The sequence below is a fragment of the Cavia porcellus genome, unplaced genomic scaffold (genome assembly GCF_034190915.1).
Source record: "Cavia porcellus strain 051 isolate PalLab524CR breed Dunkin Hartley unplaced genomic scaffold, mCavPor4.1 scaffold_18, whole genome shotgun sequence".
NCBI lineage: Eukaryota > Metazoa > Chordata > Mammalia > Rodentia > Caviidae > Cavia > Cavia porcellus.
Window position 1 is genome coordinate 16,295,101 of NW_026947501.1, and position 21,367 is coordinate 16,316,467.

The 21,367-nt window shown below is 33.5% G+C and overlaps 1 protein-coding gene across 9 annotated transcripts in view; it reads right to left on the reverse strand.

The window, feature by feature from the left end:
• The window catches only part of Usp34 (ubiquitin specific peptidase 34), a 246,358-nt gene that overhangs the window by 78,105 nt on the left and 146,886 nt on the right, over positions 1-21,367 (reverse strand). For all 9 annotated transcript variants that reach the window (XM_063229478.1, XM_063229475.1, XM_063229480.1 and 6 more), the window contains 8 exons: positions 21,094-21,294; positions 17,980-18,062; positions 12,427-12,467; positions 12,182-12,306; positions 10,716-10,868; positions 9,695-9,799; positions 7,462-7,517; positions 7,193-7,313 (listed from right to left, as the gene is read on the reverse strand). In XM_063229478.1, coding sequence (XP_063085548.1) covers positions 7,193-7,313; positions 7,462-7,517; positions 9,695-9,799; positions 10,716-10,868; positions 12,182-12,306; positions 12,427-12,467; positions 17,980-18,062; positions 21,094-21,294 — 885 coding nt within the window. The remainder of the gene's footprint in view (positions 1-7,192; positions 7,314-7,461; positions 7,518-9,694; positions 9,800-10,715; positions 10,869-12,181; positions 12,307-12,426; positions 12,468-17,979; positions 18,063-21,093; positions 21,295-21,367) is intronic.

Consider the following 21,367-nt stretch of genomic DNA (forward strand, 5'->3'; position numbering starts at 1 on the left):
CACTAGCACGGATGGCATGGCAAAGAAACAGACTTGAGGACCAATGAAACAGACAAGAAGATACGGAAACAATTCAATACACACTCAGCCACCCTGTCTTTGACAAGGAAGTCAAACACTTTCGCTGAAAGAAAGGCAGCCTATTTAATAAATGTTGTTGGGAAAACTGGCTTTCCTCATGCTGAAGATTAAAACTAGACCTATATTTTTCACTACATTCTAAACTAAAATCAAAATGGATCAAAGATCTAAATACTAAACCAGAAATACTGGGCTCTCACTTAATAAGAAGCTTTTATACAACAAGAGAAATCACCAACAGAATGAAGAAACAACCCAGTCTGTCTGTGAAAAAAATTTTTGCCAGCTGTTCCTCAAAGGACTATGTAGAAATACATAAAGAATTCAAAAATTAAAAACCCAAACTTAAAAGACCCAATCCAAAAATGGGCATCTGAAACGAAAAGACAATCTTAGATGAAGTAGAAATGACAAATAAATACATAAAATGTCCCCGGTCTTTCAAGAAATACAAATGAAAATAACTGAGATTCCATCTCACTCCAGAAACAATAGCTATTATCAAGAAATCACCAATAACAAATACTGGCTGGGCTGTGGAGGAAAAAGGAACTCTGCTGTTCGTGGGAATGTAGACTGGTGCAACCACTATGGAAATCAGTGTGGAGATTCCCCAAAAAACCAGGACTACAAGCTCCATTTGATCCAGCTATTCTCCTTCTTGCTATCTTCCCAAAAGTATTAAAAGCATCCTACTACAGTGATATATGCACACCCATGTTTACAGTGGCAGAATTTGTAATAACTAAATCATGGAAACAGCTCAAATTCCCACCAATTAATAAATGGATTCTTTATCTAAGATGTGCTTTTTTTAAAACAATGGAGTAGTACTCAGCCATAAAGAGGGATAAACTTGAGACATTTCTAGGTAAATGGATGTATCTTGAGATCATATTCTTAAGTGAAATAAATCAGAGACACATGTGTAAATAACATATTTTTTCTCTGGTGTGAGAAACTGAAAGGGTAAGTAGATTCCAAAATGTATAATAGATATTGTGCAATGGGAAGAAAATGTTCAAATATGAAGGGGACTTGGGGCAGGAGCAGGGGAAAAGGAAGGAAGGAAAAGGAAAAGGAAAAATAAAAACAAGAAAAGGAGGGGAAACCATGGAAACAAAGCTTTGCTAGGCATGATGGCATATTCCTGCAGTAATCCCTGCACGTAGGTAAGGTGGAAGCAGGAGGATCACCGGATGTCTGAGGCCAGTGCAGGCTATAAAGAGAGCTTAAGGTCAGCCTGGACTGCACAGCAAAACCTTACCTCAAAAAGACAGGATTAAGAGAAGACACAAGACAATACAAAATGGGAAGAGGGGTAGAACAAAGGGTAAGCGAATGCAAACAAAAGAATTAAGATATATCACGTACAGATACAAATTCTCTATGATCAATGTTATCATTATGTATATCTAAAATATACCAATAAACCTAAGTAAAAAATTTCTTGCAATAATACTGTTTGGAGTCAAATAGAAATATTGTGGTAAAATTAATTTTATTGTTATACTTTAGATATTCATAATGATAACTGAACACAGGGAATTTGTACCTATACATGATATATCTTCTTTTTTTAATTTTTTTCCTTCCATTCCCCTTCCCTTCCTCCAAACCCCTCTTCCCCAAGGAAGATTAAGAAAAAACATAGCAAAGTAAAATTTCAGAAAGCAGACCTTATGTGTTTTGAAATATGTTGACAGTAAAGATGTTCTATCGCTCAGATTCCCTTAGTTAAAACAGATATGATTTATCTTAAACACTAATTTAGGGGGGCATTCCTGTAAATCCAGCACTTGGGTAGCTGAGAAAGGAGGATTGTTTTAAGTTCAAGACAGGCCTGGGCTACAAAGTGAGTTTAAGACCAGCCTGAATTACATACTAAGACTGTGTCTCAGAACGACAAACAAAAAAACAAAAAATACTAATTTCAACAATTCCCTGGATACATATCATTTCATTTATAAACACTTAAAACTAAAAAATTCTATAAATTTAAAAAGCTTAATACTCTGACAATTAGATCACTCATTATTTTAAAAACATCTGGACAAAATAACATGATCAGTACAGTGGATATATACCCTATGTTCAAGTATCTTCCTGGGATTAGTGGAAAACTTCAAAACCATCTTTTTTAAAATTATAAAGTATTTGTCATGATCTGATCTTTTTGTCTCCTAAAATTCATGTGTTGAAACCTTATAACCAATGTGATATTAGGAAATGGGCCTTTCAGAAGACATTGGATCTGTATTCTCATGAAAAAAAGCACTAGAGATCAGTCACCCTTTTTTTCACAGGAATCAGAAGGCATCACCTATGAAACAAATAGATTCAATGCACACAATTTGCCAGTACTTTCATCTTGTACTTCCTTTGTCTCAAAACTCTCAGCAACACATTTTTTAAAATTATTTGAAGTGCAGTCACACTACGTAGTTCAGGCTGGTTGAACTCACTTATGTAGCCCAGTATAGCTAACACAGAATGCCTGGCAATTCTCATACTTCAGCCTCCCAAAGTGCTGGGATTACACATGCATGCCATCACACCTGGCTTATTTTATGATACTTTTATAAAAATATTTATATATATATACATGTGTATAGAAATAAATCTGAAAAAGACACTTATTAAACATAAACTGGTTACCTATGATAGGTGCCAGAAATTATCTCTGTTACTTATATGTACATTCTTCCTGTAATAAATGTAGAGTGGGCTGTGACTTTCGAATGAAGCACTGGCTTAATATGCCCAAGGCCCCATATTCAATCACCATCACCACCAAAACAAACCAACAAAATGAGCTACATCCTTGTTCAGTAAAAAAAATACATAACAAAACATTACTGCATCATAGAAAAGGGTGTAATTATCTGATGTTTGAAAAATATGGATAAAAAAAGAGTTCACTATTAAATGAAATAAGCTGGACACAAAAACATGGGCACTGCATTATCACATTGATACACTCTTAAAAGATTGATCTCACAAAAGTTAACAGAATTGTGATAAACAAAGGCTAGAGAGAGGAGGGAAGACGGAATAACAGAAAATTTAACCACTTACAAGTCAAGTTATTTAAATATAGAATGACCAGAAATGGCATACTTTTTTTAATAAGACAACAGGGGATATAAAAATAACGTTTTTATCAAATTTTATTCAATAATTTTTCTCTGTATAGTACATGTTAAAAACATTCAACACACAAACAATGCTACAATTTGGACAGTAGTATCTAGTTCGCATTGCTGTCTTTCTCTGAACAACATACTTTACACTCACATGCTGATCTTTCCTTTTTTCCTGTGGGTGATATAATTTCAATAAAATGCCCATTAAACATAATGGTGAAGATGTTGATTATGGACACCTTGGCTGGCATTTCTCTATCCCGTGTTTTTCAATTATTTAGATTAGGTCTATTAGACCTAATCCACATTGTATATGACTTTATGAACCCCCTTGTTTTGAATAAAGAACAAACAAGTTATATTGTTTGGTTCAGAGGGTACATCAATATTTAACAGTAAAAATTTTTCCCTCACTTTTTAATTACAGGGTAACTTTTAAGATGTTGGTCAATTCTGTCAAAACCACCCAGAGAATTATAATTACTGACTGCTACTGGAATTTTTCTAACTTTGTTTTTTCTTTAAAGTTCTATCATTTCTGTATTATGGATAGTTGTCAATAAAGACACGTTGTCTTCCTATTTCATAACAGACCTTTCCACTCTAATGTTAATATTTCTCTCTTTTTCAGTTTTTCCTTTGCACATCTTTTGGCACTTCCTTCCTATTCAGTCTCAGGGTCCCAAACACTATTTACACAGTGTAAAAGAATATCATTGAGTTCTGCAGAAGTATAAAACTTTTATCTAATTTATCTAATGTACTTACACAATAAGAGTTTTTATAGATTGTAACACAAAGTTATAGGTTGTTTTTCACAAATAAAACATGAATTAGTAAGAGTAGATTTCACTAGTAAAAAACATCAAAGGCAAATACAACATTCTAAATAAAAAATATGCAGAAAAATAGTCTATTTAAAACAGACATACAATATTCAGGTATGCCTGGAATCCAGGACTCGGGAGACTGAGGAAGGAGGATCTTTGCAAATTTGAAACCAGCCTGGACTACAAAGTGAGCCTAAGGCCAGCCTGAACTGCATAGGGAGACCTTGTCTCAGACAGACAGACAGACAGACAGATCTTGCGTAAACCAGAATCAACTGGTTGACGTGACACCGCCCAATACTGGAATAGTCTTTTATGCAAACAAGTGTATTGCCCGAGTGATGCCTGGGGAAAACAACAGTTAAACACATGAAAATAAATTCACCTTTTTTTTTTTTTTTTTTTGTTTCAAATACAGGATCCTATTACCTAGCTCAAATGGCCTCAAACTCCTTACAATCCTTCTGCCTCAGCCTCCTCAGGGATTACAGGCATGTGCCAACATACCTGCTAAGAAGTTCAATTTTAGTCATCATAAAAGAAATACAAAATAAAAGCAAGGGACCTTTTTTCCAGACTGGCAGAGATTAAATATTTGAAAATATAAAAAGTGTTCATAGAATGTGAGAAAATAAGAATTTATTCTTAGATTGTAGATGTAATCATATATTGGCTCAGTCTCTAGAGTGGAAACATGGTCATATTAATATGTAGACTCTAAAAATTGATCAATGTGTATACCCTATGAACCAGCAGGTCAATTTCAAATTTTTTTCCTATGTTTCCTAAATGTGCTAAATGACGTTCATGTAAAGGTCTTTACCACAATATCACTTGAAATAGTATGACAATGTCTCCAATTAGGAAAGCTAGTTATGTTACATATGTGCAGATAAAAATTATACAGTTATTAAAGAATGAATATATACATATACTGACATGAAAAGAGTCAAACTACACGAGAACCTCTCCTTTGGAATGTCGAAACTTTATTTTCTAATAATGATCTTTCCTTATATAATGCTACCATAAAAATCCATACATTCATATGTTGGGATAAAATTTACACATTCACTCGTATACAAGTCTTCAATGAGATTCTTGGTACAAACAAAACAAACCATGATTCAAGTTAGCAAGTTTATAAATCAAATTATGCCCACAGAGTGTATTGGAAAGAATAAAAGGCCCTCAAATACACAGCATAGGAGTCGTTGTGACTACTGGTGGCAATGTAAATTAGCACAGTCATAAAACTACCCACAATCCAGCAGTAACACTGAAAGGTACAAACTGCAAAGAAACGAAATCGACATGCTGAAAAGACATCTGCAGACCAGGCACATGTTACACAACTGTAATTCTAACACTCTAGAAGGCTGAGCTAGGGGAATACCAAGTACGATCCCAGCATGTGTAACACAGTGGCCTAGAAGATAGTGTCTCAAGATAAAAAAAATTTTAAATGGGCTAGGGATGTAGCTCAGTTTGAAGGCCCTAGCTCAATATACAGAACTGAGAGAAGAGAGAGAATGCGGAAGCAAGAGAAGTGAGGAGGAGAAGGGATGCCAAAGAAAAGGAAGGCAGGGGTAGGAAGAAGACCAAAAAAAAAAAAATCTGCAGTGTAATGCTTACTGCAATCCTATTCACAATAGTCAGGATACAGATAATGCCTAACTGTCCATCAACAGAGGAATGGACAAAGACAACACAGTGTGAGTATATAATGTAAAATTATTCAGCCAGAAAAAACATTAAATCCTTTTACTCCTGAAAACATGCATGGACCTGGATACTGTGTTAAGTGAAGTCAATTAGGCACAGAAGAACACCGCACTATCTCACTCATATGTGAATCTAATTAAAATAGTTAAACTCCACTCATACAAACTGAGAGTAGAAGGGGTAAAAAACAATGGGAAAAGTGAACAACATATGCTATACCCATATATCAAAACCCCAAAAAGAACTGAACTATGATGTACTATAAACATACACTAATTAAAAAGAAATTGAGAGCAATAATGCATTTCATATTTAGAAAAGACTGTCAGAAAGGAATCTGAATGTACTGAATATAAAAAAAGATAAAAGCTTAAGATGATGGATATACTAATTACCCTGAGTTGCACATTCCACAATGTATACACAAACCTAAATACTATTAAATATATTTCATAAATATGTACAAACAAAAATACCGTTACACATTCTATTTCATAAATATGTATAAATACTTTGTATTAAAAAAAACAACCTTGGAGAAGAAAAAAAAAATGGTTGGGGGGGAGGATTAGGGAAAATTTACACATTTAAAACAGAAAAGACTGTAGCCTGAATTTTATCTCAAGATTATTTAGTCTGTGCCGATGAGGACTGCGGTTCTTTTGGTTACCGCTTCTATCAATAATCTCAATGTAACAACTTTCCAAATCATAATAACTTCCTCAATGCAGGAAGTGCCAATGGCATATCAAACAAACCATTAGTACCAACAACAAACATTTGTTGGTAAAGTCAACAGATGGTTCAGAAATTCAATAAACACATTTCATGTAGTGCTTTAAAATATGAGAAGTGTGGCCCAGGGTTATAGCTCAGTGGCACAGCACCTGCCTGGCAAGCACAAGGTATTGGGTTCAACTCCAGGTGCCAAAAAATGTGTCCTGGTACCAAAAAGAGAGAGAGAGAGAACACGAACGAGAGAGACAGGCATGCAGGCAGACAGACACACACTCACACACACACATACACACAGAGACAACTGTGAAACCATTATAACTCTGTAATGACTAGTTATTAATTTCATTATGTAAATCAGATACTAATTTACAACTTAAAATTTTCAATCCTCTAGAAACCATACCATTAAAATGTTAACTTTTTATATATAGTAATAGAAACTATATATAGTAATAATAACTTGTTTTTACCTTCTAAAAATGAGTGTAATTTTGTATTTCCAAAGGATTAACTTTTTCAAAGTTTAGTAAGTTTACTTTTCCTACTTCCAATTGAGATTGCGGCAAACTTTGTGTTTAGATATTTTTAAAGACTTAACATATTCACATACAGTGTAACAACAAAAAACTCTGGTCGCCCTTTATGTGTACATTTGGGTATTTTAATACATACCTGTCCTTCTCTTGAAAATTTAAAGGGTGGTTTGTGTTTAATAACGCTTGTTGCAAGCCTTAGGAGTCCCGAAAGCCCATCATCTTCTATATTACCATCTTGATGATCAAGAATCTCTCTACTGCAAAAACAAAAACAAAACAAAAACAAAAACAAAACAAAACAAAACAAAAAAACAACCAAGAACACAAGCAAAACAAGATAGTATCTCTAATCACATTCTTATCTTTCCTCAATAATATAATCATGAATTTCACATCAAATTTTACCTTCGAATGCAGTCAGCCAAATGTCTTGCCAAAGCATCCAAATCGAGGAGTGTTGTCTTAATACAAAGAGAAAACATAATATTCAAATACAGATTTTTATGTTTAGTAGTACAGGTTAATTCAAAAACACTTCTTTATATGTAAATTATAAACTCCAAACATCTACCCTCATGAATACAAATTAATACAATTGTAGCTTTAAATGTATTAATAGTACTATAAAAAAGAATCCAATGAATGTTGTTCATAAATTATGACAGTCACAATAATGTGATGGTAAGGTTGATTGTTTTCTTCTTTACTAACTTTACTGAGATGTAATTCACATATGATTTGTTTTTAATATCTTAATAAACTAGGCTTCAACAATAAACTAAACTCTATGGTTAACTTCAAAAACTTTAGTTTGTATTATAACTGAAAACAAAATCAAAACAGACTTCACAAAATAGAACTTAATTCAAAAGTGTATTTAAAAAGATGAGCATGGTGGCACATTCCTGCAATCCCAGTGGAACGATTACTGTGAGTTCTGGACTAGCCTGTGCTACATAATGAAATCAAGGCCAGCCTGAATTACACAGCAAGATCCTGTCTCACCACCCCATCCAAAAAAAGGACACTCAAAGAAACAGACCTTTAAGAAGGAAAATCAACTTCACTGAGAATGTTTAGATTTGTTAAGAAGTTTTAAACAGGTAAACCTAGGTTTATAAAATGACAATGATAATCTGGTATCGATATGTTAATAATAATCAAATGAATTAAAATTTGGTCAGTATTAATTTTTAATTATTACTCTTCAAATGAAAAGTAGATTTTAACAATTCAGATATAAACTAAAATGTAGAAGGTATAATTATCATATGATTTGTATTGTAAAGTTACATATTTTATTTTCACTTAAATAATTTAAACAATAAAGGATTGTTTCCCAAATATAAATGGACCTTCCTCATTTGATTTCTTTTAAATTAACCCAGATGCATTTTACCTTAAGTAAATATACATATAAATAAAGAGATAGTCTGCCAAAAAATATGTATGCACACTTCAGGAAAAGAAAAATAATATGATGTCTTGTCAATAAATGGTGTTGTGGTGAACTCTAGAGGATGTCGTGTATTGCATAAAATCCACTATATGCTGCCAGCCCTTACAGAAGACACTGAAAAGCACATGTGTAGCAATCTCAGTGTTTAAGGTTATCTAAGCAACAGTTCCCTGTACTAATAAATGTCTAACCTAACTAATGGCCACCACTTTGAGTATCTCTTGTAATCAATAAGGTCAAAGGTACCTTGTATTAATTTCATAAAATTTCAGTAAATTTAGTATTAAAATATTTTTGTAAGGTTTTTTTTTTTTGATCTTTTGAGAAGGGTCTCGCTATGCAGTTCAGGCTGGCCTTGAGCTTATTTTGTAGTGCAGGCTGGTCTCGAACTTGCAAAGATCCTCTTGCCTCAGCATCCTAAGTGCTGGGATTACAGCTGTATGCCACCATGCCTAGCTGTAAGTTTTTCTTTTCCTGGGGCAGTGCGTACACATTTTGGGTAAGCTGTATATGTGAAAAATCAAGTTTATGAGGCATGTGTGTGTTTGAAATTTAACTACTTCTTTGAAAAGAAATGTTACTTTACTATAAGAAAGTACAAATATGGACAGTGTTTCTTTAGCTTAAAATTAAATTCAAATTTGAATTTGGCCTTAGTTTATATATTCAGGACTCCAAAGTCAAATAACATTATAGAGAGCTGTATATTTAAATTTAAAAATCTTAATTTCACTTTCCAAATAAGGTTTGGAAATGCAAATTTCACTCAGAAGAGGAGGAGGTAACCAATAAAGATATTTCACATTAGGTCTAAGAAAAATGAAATAGAAAGGAACAAATATAGTAGATAAATTATGATAGTACTACCTAGTTATTGATGAGTAAAACAACCCTTAATAGGGGGAGAAGGAGGGTTGTTACTACCGATTGAACCCAGGGCTTTCAAACTGAGTTGTAATTCCAGCCCATTACTATCTTTATAAATTTTCTGAGATAGGTATGGCTAACTTGCCCCTTTCCCTCATACTGTCTCAGCCTCCCAGAGTGCTAGAACCACAGATGTGTACCACCATGACCGACTTAAAGAGTCTTTACTTGCCAAGAAATACTGAAATCATGAACATTCCCATGCATAATTCATATTTATTAACAAATTAATGTATAATCTTCTGAACATACCTGACTAGCATCCTTTATATGTATGTTGTCAACTAATTTGCATAACAACCAAAAGTACTCTTTACATCCAGGTTTTAACACTGGTTCTTCCTCATAATCATCTATCTATTAAAAAAAAAATACTTGGTGAAAATACTTTAAAAACAAGTTAAAATTATAATACATAAAAGAGATGATATACTTTATGAAATAAATTCCAAACAAATAAAATTCAAAATCTAACAAAAAGGGTAAAAAATTATAATAACTATGTGCCTAAATAATCAGCATCAGGAATTTGAGAAAAATGCAAAATAAAAGGAAAATAGTCTCATGTTACTTACATTTGCAAGGATATAAGAAGGAAATAATGTAAGTCTTACAAAATACTTTATTTCTGAGATTATAAATTTTTGTAATAAATGGGCTCTAGGTTTATCAGGTCACAGAATTCTTCCACCAAATTATATATATATCTTATATGGATAAGATAGAAAATTTAAAAACCATAGATTGATACAGATTAAAAATACATACACATGACTGTGTAACTCAACAGAAAAGAATTTATGATGTTTTTATCATTCGTCTACTAACACAAGGCCCCAAACCTAGAAAGTACAAGTGTTATTTCCAAAACAGAATATAGTACCCATGAGAGAGCCCACAGTGCTAACATCAAAACATTTACATTGTACTATTTGGAACATAGACACAAAGTGCCACAACATTGTCATTTTATTTTATTTGGTTGGTGTTTTGAGACAGAAGCTCAATACATAGTCCAGGCTGGCCTGGAACTTACTATGTAGCTGAGGTTGGCCTGGAGCTTCTGGTGATCCTCCCAGGTCAGGCTCCCATGTGGTGGGTTTACAATGTGCCACTGAAGCCAGCATCACCAAGTTACTTTAAAAACCATACAACTACTGTGCTACTAGAAAGTACCTTCAGTAACTACAGTGATACAGTGAAATAATAAATGAGGCAAAGCAAATTACAGGAATAGGAATCTCTCCTAAACACAGAACACAGAAAATCTTACCCTGATAGGTTTGAGTGCTTGGGCATCAGGAAGAAATTTCAACAGTGTTGATGCAGCCAAAAGCAGAAAAGACCGATGGATTGAGTCTCCTCCATCTAGGCCCGACAGAGATAATTTATAAAGACCATTACAGGATTCATGACGAACTGCAGTCTAAATGAAAAAGCAAATTCCAGAGACAGTCTACTTTAGTACTGAAAAGCTAATGTTAATACATGAACAGAAATAACTTTAGATAGCTTCTTTAAGAATATATATTTTTTCTTAGTAATATATTTTAAATACAATATTCTGGTCACATACATATGCATGTAAATAAATAATCAAATACAGTACAACAAAATGTTTAATATAAATATATGCATACATTAAAAATTCTGAGTATGGCCATAAGAACAGAAAACCAAACAAGCCTAACAATAGAAAAGAGATTAGGGGAAAGTAATTAATAAAGTAAACAACAAGATAAATAATTTCAGCCAACTAGAACCAACTCAGAAAAGTATTTATATCAGAATATTTCAGATTGTAAGTAACTACCAAAAACAACATGAACTAATACAGGATTCAATTCAGTCAAGATCCAATATAATCCTGACCACAAAAACATGAAACTTTGTGTTTAAGTATATAATAAAAAGTATATGTATATACAGTTTAACTAAGGAATAAGGCCTGAGCATTACAAAAGAAATATAGCTAGTGATACTGTGGATGAAGCTCAGTGATAGAGCACTTGGACTAGTATGTGTCAGGATCTTGGTTCAATCCCCAGAACCACACAAACAAAAATAACAACAAAATTACCAATGAAAAGAATATTATATTATCAGTGACAACAGAGAAACAAAATGTGTTTAGTTTACTAACTTTAAGACTCTCTTATTTCTACTTTTAATAATGGAAAACCTTTTCCATTTCAAAAGATTCCAATGAAAACGTTCTAAACGTAAGTTGCCAAAGAAACGCTCAAGCTTATACTATGTCTTACAAAAGTTATTTAAAAATCAAGGTGTGATGGTGCACACCTGCAATCCCAACACTAGGGAGGCTGAGGCAAGAGGATCATCATGAGTTGAAGGCCAGCCTGCACTATAAGTGAGACCCTATCTCAAAAAAATGAAACCAATAAAAGTTATTTAAAAATTAAAGCAAAATAATCATTTTTTCTCTTTGCAATGCTGGGATGAAATCTAAGATCCTCACATGCCAAGCAACTATTCTACTGGTCCCAAAATAATCACACTCTAAAACAAATATTTCAAAAAATGACAAAATGGACAAATATGGATGCCAGAGAATATAAAACAATCTCTTTTTAATGTACATTCAAAACACTCTAGACCCAAAAGAACTAAATAATGTGATATACATCAGGCACACTTGTTTCTTTTACTTCCTTTTGTTATCAATACTAATGACATAAACACATATAAAGATTAACTAATCTTCAATCTTTTCCTTACCTCAGGAATAAGGAGGGTTAACTTCTTCAGCCAATCTTGCAAATGATCACTATCAGCAAGGCTAGATTTCACTAAAGAACAGCAATGAGCCCAACTCACCAAGAGCCACATTGAATAATGTGAAACTTAAAAAAAAAAAAAAAGATTATAAAGGCAGATGGTAAAAAGATATAATGCTCATTATTAAAGATATAAATTTAATTATGTTAACATCTTTATTAAAAAGTAATTTGTAGAACCCTTACCTTCATGTCTAGATCTGTGATCAGACTGAGCTTTCAATACTCTGTGAAGAAAATACATCCCACAATCACAAATTAAACTCAACAATGAGATAAAAACAATTTACTATGTCCTGTAAAGTGTATAACAACTTCAGAACATATAAAATTTTAAGAGAATTACAAATTTATTTGTTCTGTAGTTTTTTAGCATTTGTTTTAAAAATCAGTGATAAGTCCAATACAGAAAAGTGGAGAGTAAAATGACAGGCTGGGGATTTATACAGTTGTGTTCAAGGGGTACAAAGTTCTAAATAAAAGAAACAAATGTTAAGATCTACTACACTGAGTAACCATAATCAATAAAAATGTATTGAGCTGAGGGTTTAACTCGGTGGTACAGCTCTTGCTCCTCATGTGCAAGACCTCTGAACTGCCATACTGCATTTGTACATTTCTAAATATATTGGTATATTTCTAACTGCCATTGTATATTTCAAAATAAAGCAAAGATGGCTTTAGATGTAAGTGAATACAATAGTGAATGAAATACATGACCCCTCAATAAGGCTCATGATCTGGACTATGAAGATAGGGAGTATAATAATACACAGTTTTTTAAAAGTCAGCATGGTGAGACATGCCTATAATCCTATAATTTGAAAGGCTGAGCTATAATGAGTGCTATGAGTTCAAGATCAACCTAGATTACACAGTGAGTTCAAAACCAGCCTGAAACACAAAACAAGACCTTGTCTCAAAATAATCAATTAACAAACAAAACCCTTAAAAAACAAACAACGAAAAAGCTGTGGTGATGAACATCTGTAATCCCAGCATTCAAAATGGCTAGGAGGAGGGTCCAAAATGGGCATGGGCTTCACAGTGATTCCAAAGCTCATTCTGACTATATAGCAAGCCCTTGCCTCAAATGAATGGATGAGACTGAAACTATAGCTCAGCTGCATAGCTCCTGCCAGCAAGTGCAATGTCATGAGTTCAATTTCTGATATACGGATTAAAAAAAAAAATCTTTTCAGATGAATGAATGAATGAAGTCAGTTACCTGGCCTGTATCCTCAGCTACTCAGAAGGTTGAGAGAGGAGGATTCAAAGTTTGAGGCCAATTTGGGCATCTTAGTGAGGCTATGTCATGTCATGTCATGTCATGTCATGTCATGTCGTAACATAAAATAAAATAACATGAAATAAAAGCCTGGTGGCACACACCTGTAATCTCAGTACTGCTACTGAGTTTGAGAACAGCCTGACTACACAGTGAGTTCAAGGCCAGCCTTAATTATATATGGAAACCCTATATACCCTGTTTAAGTAAAAGCAAGCAAGCAAGCAAATAAATAAATAAATAAATAGATAAATGTGTAGACTATGCCTGGGTTCCATCCCAATACCACAAAAAGCAAACAAAGACACACTGACATAAAATTTCCTGCCCATATTTTGAATGCCAATTTCTATCAGGAACAGTTAAATTCAAATTATCTTAATTATTTCGTTATTATTTTTCTTCATGATGCTTTTAGTAACTTTAACAAAATTGATGACAAATTTTAAAAATCAAATATTAAAAAAAAATGTCATTTTAGGACTGTGGATTTAGCTTAGTGGCTTAAGTGCTTGCCTTATAAGAACAAGGTCCTCCTTGGTACAAGAAACAAAACAAAAAATTTAACAAAACCAAAATATGTGGATTATTTGGCCTTATAAATAAATCTTGTTGAAAAAGAAGTCACTGGACAGTTGCCCAAGCCTTTAACCCTAGCTACTCAGAAAACTGAGGCAGGAGGGTCCCAAGTTTGAGGCTGGCCTGGAAACATACCAAGACATTGCCATTTCACTCCCAACATTTGTTTAGTATCAAAAACCCAAGGAGACAAGCACCAATCTCCAGCATTCCTATTTTGTAAAAATTAACAAAATATTTCTCAAAATTGCAAATCTAAGACTCGTTCACTTTTATTAAAGTAAAAGATAACTGATTAATACTTACCAATCAAATATTTGGCCATATGTCATATTCAATTTTTATTGTATTGATACAATATTTATTTTTTACCAAGTGTAACCTACTCATGTACTTTTTAATTTTTTTCATCTACCTTTTATTCTTTTTTTTTTTGTCCAAAAAATTAAAACTTAGTTTAATATTTGAAAGCAATCCCATGTAATTCACTTGACTGACAAACAAAAAAGAAAAATCATATAATTGTTTCAGTAGACACAAAATCCAACATCCATTTCTTATAAACTTGAAATACCAGGGGAAATTCTTTAACCAAATAAAGGGCATCTCTGAAAAACCTATGAATCTTTTTTTTTTTTTTTTATTTATTTAAGAGGAAAAAGAGAAAAACACAAAACAAAACAAAGCAGTGTAAGGTTACACATAATACAGAACTACAAAAAAAAAAAAACATAACAGTAAGAAATCACCTGTTAATAGATTACATAATATCATCTTGGAAATAGTTGCTCAAATCACAGTATCAAAGAATACAAAGTAGACATTCAAACGGAGAGACTGCAAACAGCTGTGTTCAATGATCCAAAAACATTAATATAGTCAGCTATTTAACATCCCTAAACACACTTGTTGTTATATCCGTTAGAGCTCTTTTTTTTCCCCTCCCTCTCTTTTTTATAACAAAATTTACACATTTTGGATTTTATTACTCCTTAGTTCTTATTACTTTTTTGGGGGGGAGAGAATAAAGTCAAATATGGCAAAACAAAGCTGTAAGTCAAAACCAAGGATAGACATAGCACATGATGTAGAACAGAGTACAAGGTCATCAACAATGGTTATCAACTACCTTTTATTCTTAATGCTCATCTAACCATTAAAAGTTTTTGTTGACTTGCTTTTGAGGCAGGGTCTTGTTAGGTAGTCCAGTTTGGCCTAGAACTCATTATGTAGCTTAGGCTGGCCTCCAGCTCTTGGAGACCCTCCTGCCTCAGCCTCCCAAGTGCTGGTATTATAGGCTTGTGCCACCAGACCTGGCTAGGAGTTTAAACAGGCAAAACGTTCATTCTATTTCACTAGAGGAAAACTTGTCATCTGGTTTTATAATGAAGGCTTCACCTGACATATAAAGTATATTATCTTTACCATTTGGATGATATATATCCAAATGGATGGGTGGCTTTATCTGTCTCTTCATATTGAAGTGACTATGGTAATTGTATTCTTCTTTGTAATACAATGAGGATATAAACATAAAAAATTGAAAAACAACAATTAGCTCAGCGGCATAAGCTCCTGCCTTGCAAGCAGGCAGTCGTGAGTTTGAACCCCGGTACCGATAAAAAGGAAAAAGACAAAAAAAAAAAAAAAAAAAAAAAAAGAAAAAAGTACAAAAATATTTTTCCATTCTGTTTGTGTTATGTGAAGGCCTAAGATCAAGGCACAGAAGGAAGACCTGACAAAGCACTAGGAATAAGGGGAGGCAAAAGAACACTGCAAAGATTCTAATGGGTTAAACTCCTTTCAGAGTGTTTATAGTAACTTTAGCTGGAGATATAGCTCAGCGGCACAAGCGCCTGCCTGACCAGTGCAAGGTCCTGAGTTTTAATCTTGGTATCAAATTAATTAACTATACTAATCATTTGAGTATAATGGGCAAGTTCAAGCCAACATAATAATAATGAAATACTGGGAAATTAAATTCATATACTCTAACATATAATTTACATGATTATATAAAGCATACAGTTTTCCCCACCTTTTCTTTGTAGTACTGAGAACTGAATCCAAGCCAAGACTTCACACTCAGTTATATTTTCATCTCGTGCTCACAATTTTTATTTTAAGGCAAGGTTTTATTAAATCACACATAATGGGCCTGAATTTGCAATCTTTTTGCCTCAGTCTCTAAAGTGCTGATATTAGAGGCATGTGTCACTATGCCCACTTTGGCCCCCTTTACGTTAATCAGCAAGTTACTTTCTTAAATTTCTGTATCATTAAAGTTTATCAAAATCCCAAAGTAGTCAAAATAAATGGAATATTGCATAGTTAAACTACATTTTAGAAACATTTGTCTAGCCTGTTCACTGACAGTCTACAAGCAAAGATATGCCAGTAACAATACATATAACAAAAGCCCATTTTTCAAGTTTCCCCACCAGTAAGTGTTAGGACTTTTAACGGCTGACTTCAGAATTAAGGCAGGGAAGCTACAAGATGAGCCTAGAAGATATTGTGGTGACATTAAAAGGATCCTAAACTTTCCCCCACTTGATGCCTCAAATAACAGAGTTGCTGGGCACAGTGGTACATGCCTGTAATCCCAGCACTCAGGAGGATCACTGTAAATTCGAAATCAGCCTGGGCTATAAAGCTGAGTTCAAGGCCAGCCTGAACTGCATTGTGAAACTGTCTCAAAAAGACAAAACAAACAAACAAAATCTGGTATAATCTGAACAATGGCAAAAAATATACCCAAAGAACTACAATATACTGAGTGAGGAAAAATAATGAACTGATACTAACCAGGTAAATAAAAGGAAAAAAAGCTTTTCTCATAATGGAACGTCAATTATAATAACAAAAAATGCTGACATTTTGCAAACTTTATATTCATATTTAAAGTAAGCACAAGTCATTAATAAAACCTAAAACCAATGAATCAAAGTTTGACGGAAAGTAGAAAATTTATAGTTTCAAAATGTCTTCCCATACATTGTCTATTAATTTACAGAGAACATTCATAAAGAATCTAATACAGAAACTGATAGAAATCACATTAACTAATGGGACAAATAATACATCACCAAAATGTACCGGGAAAGACATAACTTAGTGAATATTTTTGCTAGAAATGTACAACTACATCAAATAATGAGAAACAATTAGGAAAACAGAAATTGAAAAATGTTCTCTACGATAAAAAAAACAATTAGCCTATAGTACTCAAAAATGTCAGTATCATGAGACTAAGGTTAAGAAACTGTCAATGATTAAAATCCAAGGAAGAACCAGTAATGGTGGCGTATGCCCGTGATCACAGCATTCAGGAGGATGAGGGAGGAGGATTGCCTTGAGTTCAAAGCCAGCTTGGGTTAAAAAGGGAGTTCAAGGCCGGTCTGTAGTACAAAGCAAGACCCTGTCTCAAAAAAGCAAGCAAGCAAGTCAAGGAAGAAAAATGATAAAAATGCATCATTTTGGACTGAGAAAAATGCTGAATATTAATGGAATAATTTGAATATGGACCACATTTGAGATGTATCAACACTAACTTTTGTAAATTTGAAAAATTCTACTTAACAAAATGTCCTTGATTTTACGAAATTAGTATCAAAGTATTTATAAGTTAAAAAAATCAGGCTGTCTACAAGCTATCCTCAGATTCAGAAAAATATGTAAATACCCAGAAACCACATTTTCATGAAAACTTGGCAAAATTTTGGCAATATATTTGATTCTACATGAAAGATTATGACAATTCACTAAGAAATAATAAATTTTCTACTATATTTAAAATTTTCAAACTAAACATTTAAAACACTATATTCTCATTACAAACATACACATACAAAACTTAGGAAAAAGTATACCTGGGAGCCAGATTATCATATGTATAAGCAACAGACATAAGTCGTTGAATCAAACTGGTTCCTTGGACAAGAACAAGAAAGACCTTTAAAACAAAAACATTGAAAAAATTTTAATACAGCAAAACAAAAAAATGCATTTAAAAGCCAAAATGTTAAGTTACTTGATTAATTTTTTTTTCTGACAAAGAATGTCCTGACAGTTGTTGGAAAATACTGTGAAAAATATCAAAAGTGAGAAAACTACAATTTTAAAATCACAATGAAAAACAGCACCTTTAAAATGAACATACTGGAAAGTTACAAATAATAAAGGCAAAAATACTTTTTACATTTGATCCACAATTCTCTAATGTTACGGAACTTGAAGCTATTAGTCTAGGAGAGCACAGTTACAGAAAATGGTACAGCTCAAGTGTACACAATGTGCTAAACAAGCAAACAGAAGAGAGCAGCAACTAAAGCTATCCCTGGCAGAATCAAGGAAGCTTCCAGAAAAGCTTATGTTTAGGGTAGAATCTGAAAGCTATTTGAAAGATAGTAAGGGAAGCCAATGGAGCAATGCATGACAATAAATTCTTACTCAGTGTTCTTTATTACCATTTGAAGTATCTCAAAATTAGATAAACGGGCTTTCTGAATTAATGTAACAAAAATTTTTATTTCTAAAGGGATTTAATACACACACTATTATAATTATTTCGGTGAATAATGGAAAGAATATACAATATGCACATTTTGTGGTTTTTCTTCTGTTATGTTGGTTTTTCAGGCTGGCTTTCAACTTAATGGCAATCTTCCTACCTAGGCCTCCCACAGGCTGGGTCTATAGGTGTGCACTACTGCATCAGGAAATATCTTTTCTCTCGCTCTTTTTCCCCCCCTAGAGGCAGAGTTTCACTATACAGGCTAGATTTGAATTCATTATGTAGCTCAGGCTGGCTTCAAAGTCATGGTGATCCTCCTGCTTTAGCCTCTAAAACGTTGGGATTACAGGCATACACTACCACATCCGATTGGCATATTTTCTAAATTATAAAAATTGCATGTGCATGAAAAAAAGCTCTGATACAGTATCAGGTAAGGATAATAAAGCTACCCTCTAACACCAGAACTTTCCTCCTGATTTTTTTAAAGTACATATAGATACACAGAATTTTAAAAACAAATCGGTTACTTTAAAATTCCATAAATTATATATACTTTACATTTATATTATAGCATTCAATTCTGCAGAGTATTACTTATAATTATTAATGAATATTCAATTTACTAAGTGAGCTGATGAAAAGGATCTCAATCAATTTGATCGTTTATACTATAATCTGAGATGATTTTTTCTAAAACAAAAAATAAAGTACCTGGAATACTGTCGTAAGACAAGGTTACTAACACAGTTCACAATATAAAATACTCTGGAATGCATTTAGACTGTACATGGCCATAAATTTAATATTACTAGATATAAATTATCTATAATACTGGCAGAAATCACTTTTCCCATTTAAACCCTAGTATGCTTCAAGTTTCCATCTGTATCAGTCATTTTCAAATCTCACGTTCATCACCATAATCCTTTATAAAACAGTAAAAATTCATTGCTCTTATGTTTCTTGGGCAGAAGGGGTGAGATACTATTCTTAAAACATTACAGAATGACAGAGAGACTTCAAAAACTCATTTCCATCTCTCCCTACTACTCAGTACACTGCTAGATTTTGGAAGGACAAATATAATCATATTAACAAAAGAATCCATAGTAAAAAAGAATTCTATTTTTTTACTACTGAATGTTCTGGTTACTGTACTTTTTTTGCTTTTTGAGACAGAGTCATGATGCATTTTAGGCTGGCCTTGAGCTCACTTTGTAGCCCAGGCTGGTCTCGAACTTACAGTGATCCTCCTGCCTCAGCCTCCTAAGGGATTACAGGTATATGCCACCACACCTGGCTTATCATACTATGTTCTTTCAGCTTTAAATCTATTTACTTTTCCTTGGTTTTTTGAGACAGTGTCTTGCCAAGCAGTTCATGCTCTCCTTGAACTCTTTATGTAGCCCAGGCTGCCCTCAAATTCATTATGATCCTCCTACCTCAGCCTTCCCAATGGATTATGGGTATGCAGTGTAACAATCAACTCAAATATACATTTTATTTTTTCTACAGTGCAAGGGCTAGTCTATCAAAAACCAAATTCACTCTCTAGTGTTTTGTTAAGTTCTGCCAACCTGGGACACTAGACAACCTGCTACCTGGCTCTGTCAGCATTTACTGCAGAAATAAATTTTTTCATAAGTGCAATTGAGTGTCAGTCACCAATTTTTTTTTAGGTTTTCCCATAGCATTTTTTTTATCAGAATCCCTGGTAGTACCTAAGCAGAACCCTTTTTTCAGAAGCCTAAATTTTCAGTACTCTAACACACATCTGTATATAAATCAATTTCCCATGTTAAACTTCCTGTTTTGAAGTACTTGGTTTCTATTTTGCCCCTGTGGTATGGTTGATACCTGTGTCAACTTGAGAAGTTTAACTAAGAAACTCAGGAGGGAGCCAGGATTCTTACTTTGTAAATATCCTCATCTTGTATAAGAGGAGAGCACAGAAACTTTTTTGAGTGCTGTATCTGCCCTGCAGGGGAGGCGTGGGTGGTATACAATATAGGGGAGAAGAGGCATATTTTTCTTCCTTTTTGCTCTGGCTGCTTTTGCTAGTTTCTGCCTTGAAGTGTTGCCCTAGCACCATGCCAACCTGCCTTGGAGCCTGCTGATTATGGACAGAAACCTCCAGAAACTGTGAGAAACTTTCCTCCCTTCATTCTGGGTGTTGAATATTTTGTCCCAACAAGAGAAAAGTAACCGAGATGGCCTGATTATGAGTTCAAATAATGAATATAATCTCAAACAGTATATCATACCTTCAATTTGGATGATGCACTGAACAACTTTACCATTTAATCACAATTACTTCTTTAAACCATGGTATCCTTTCAGCTATTAGAAAATAACAGTAATCTAGGATAACTTTTCTTAGGTAGTAATGTATTTCTTCACTTTGTAGAAACAAAAATGCATGCTCTCAAAACATATGTGAAATTTCGTGCTGTCTTGTGTACTTTACCTCTGTCAATCGTGGTATATGAAGACCCTTGGCATGATCCCCAGCAGCTTTCCTTGATTTTCCAGGCCAAGTTCTTTTCCTATGGCTTTCGGCTACACCAGACCAGGCAAAGACATCATGATAAGCTAAATCCAAATCGGATGGATCTACTGCAAACTGGCATATTAACTTCAGCAAGCAAGCAAGACAGTCTAGCTGCCACTGTGAAGGAGAAAAAATTGCCATTTCCATATTTTTATTACTTAAATACAGCTATGGCATTATTTTGAAATGA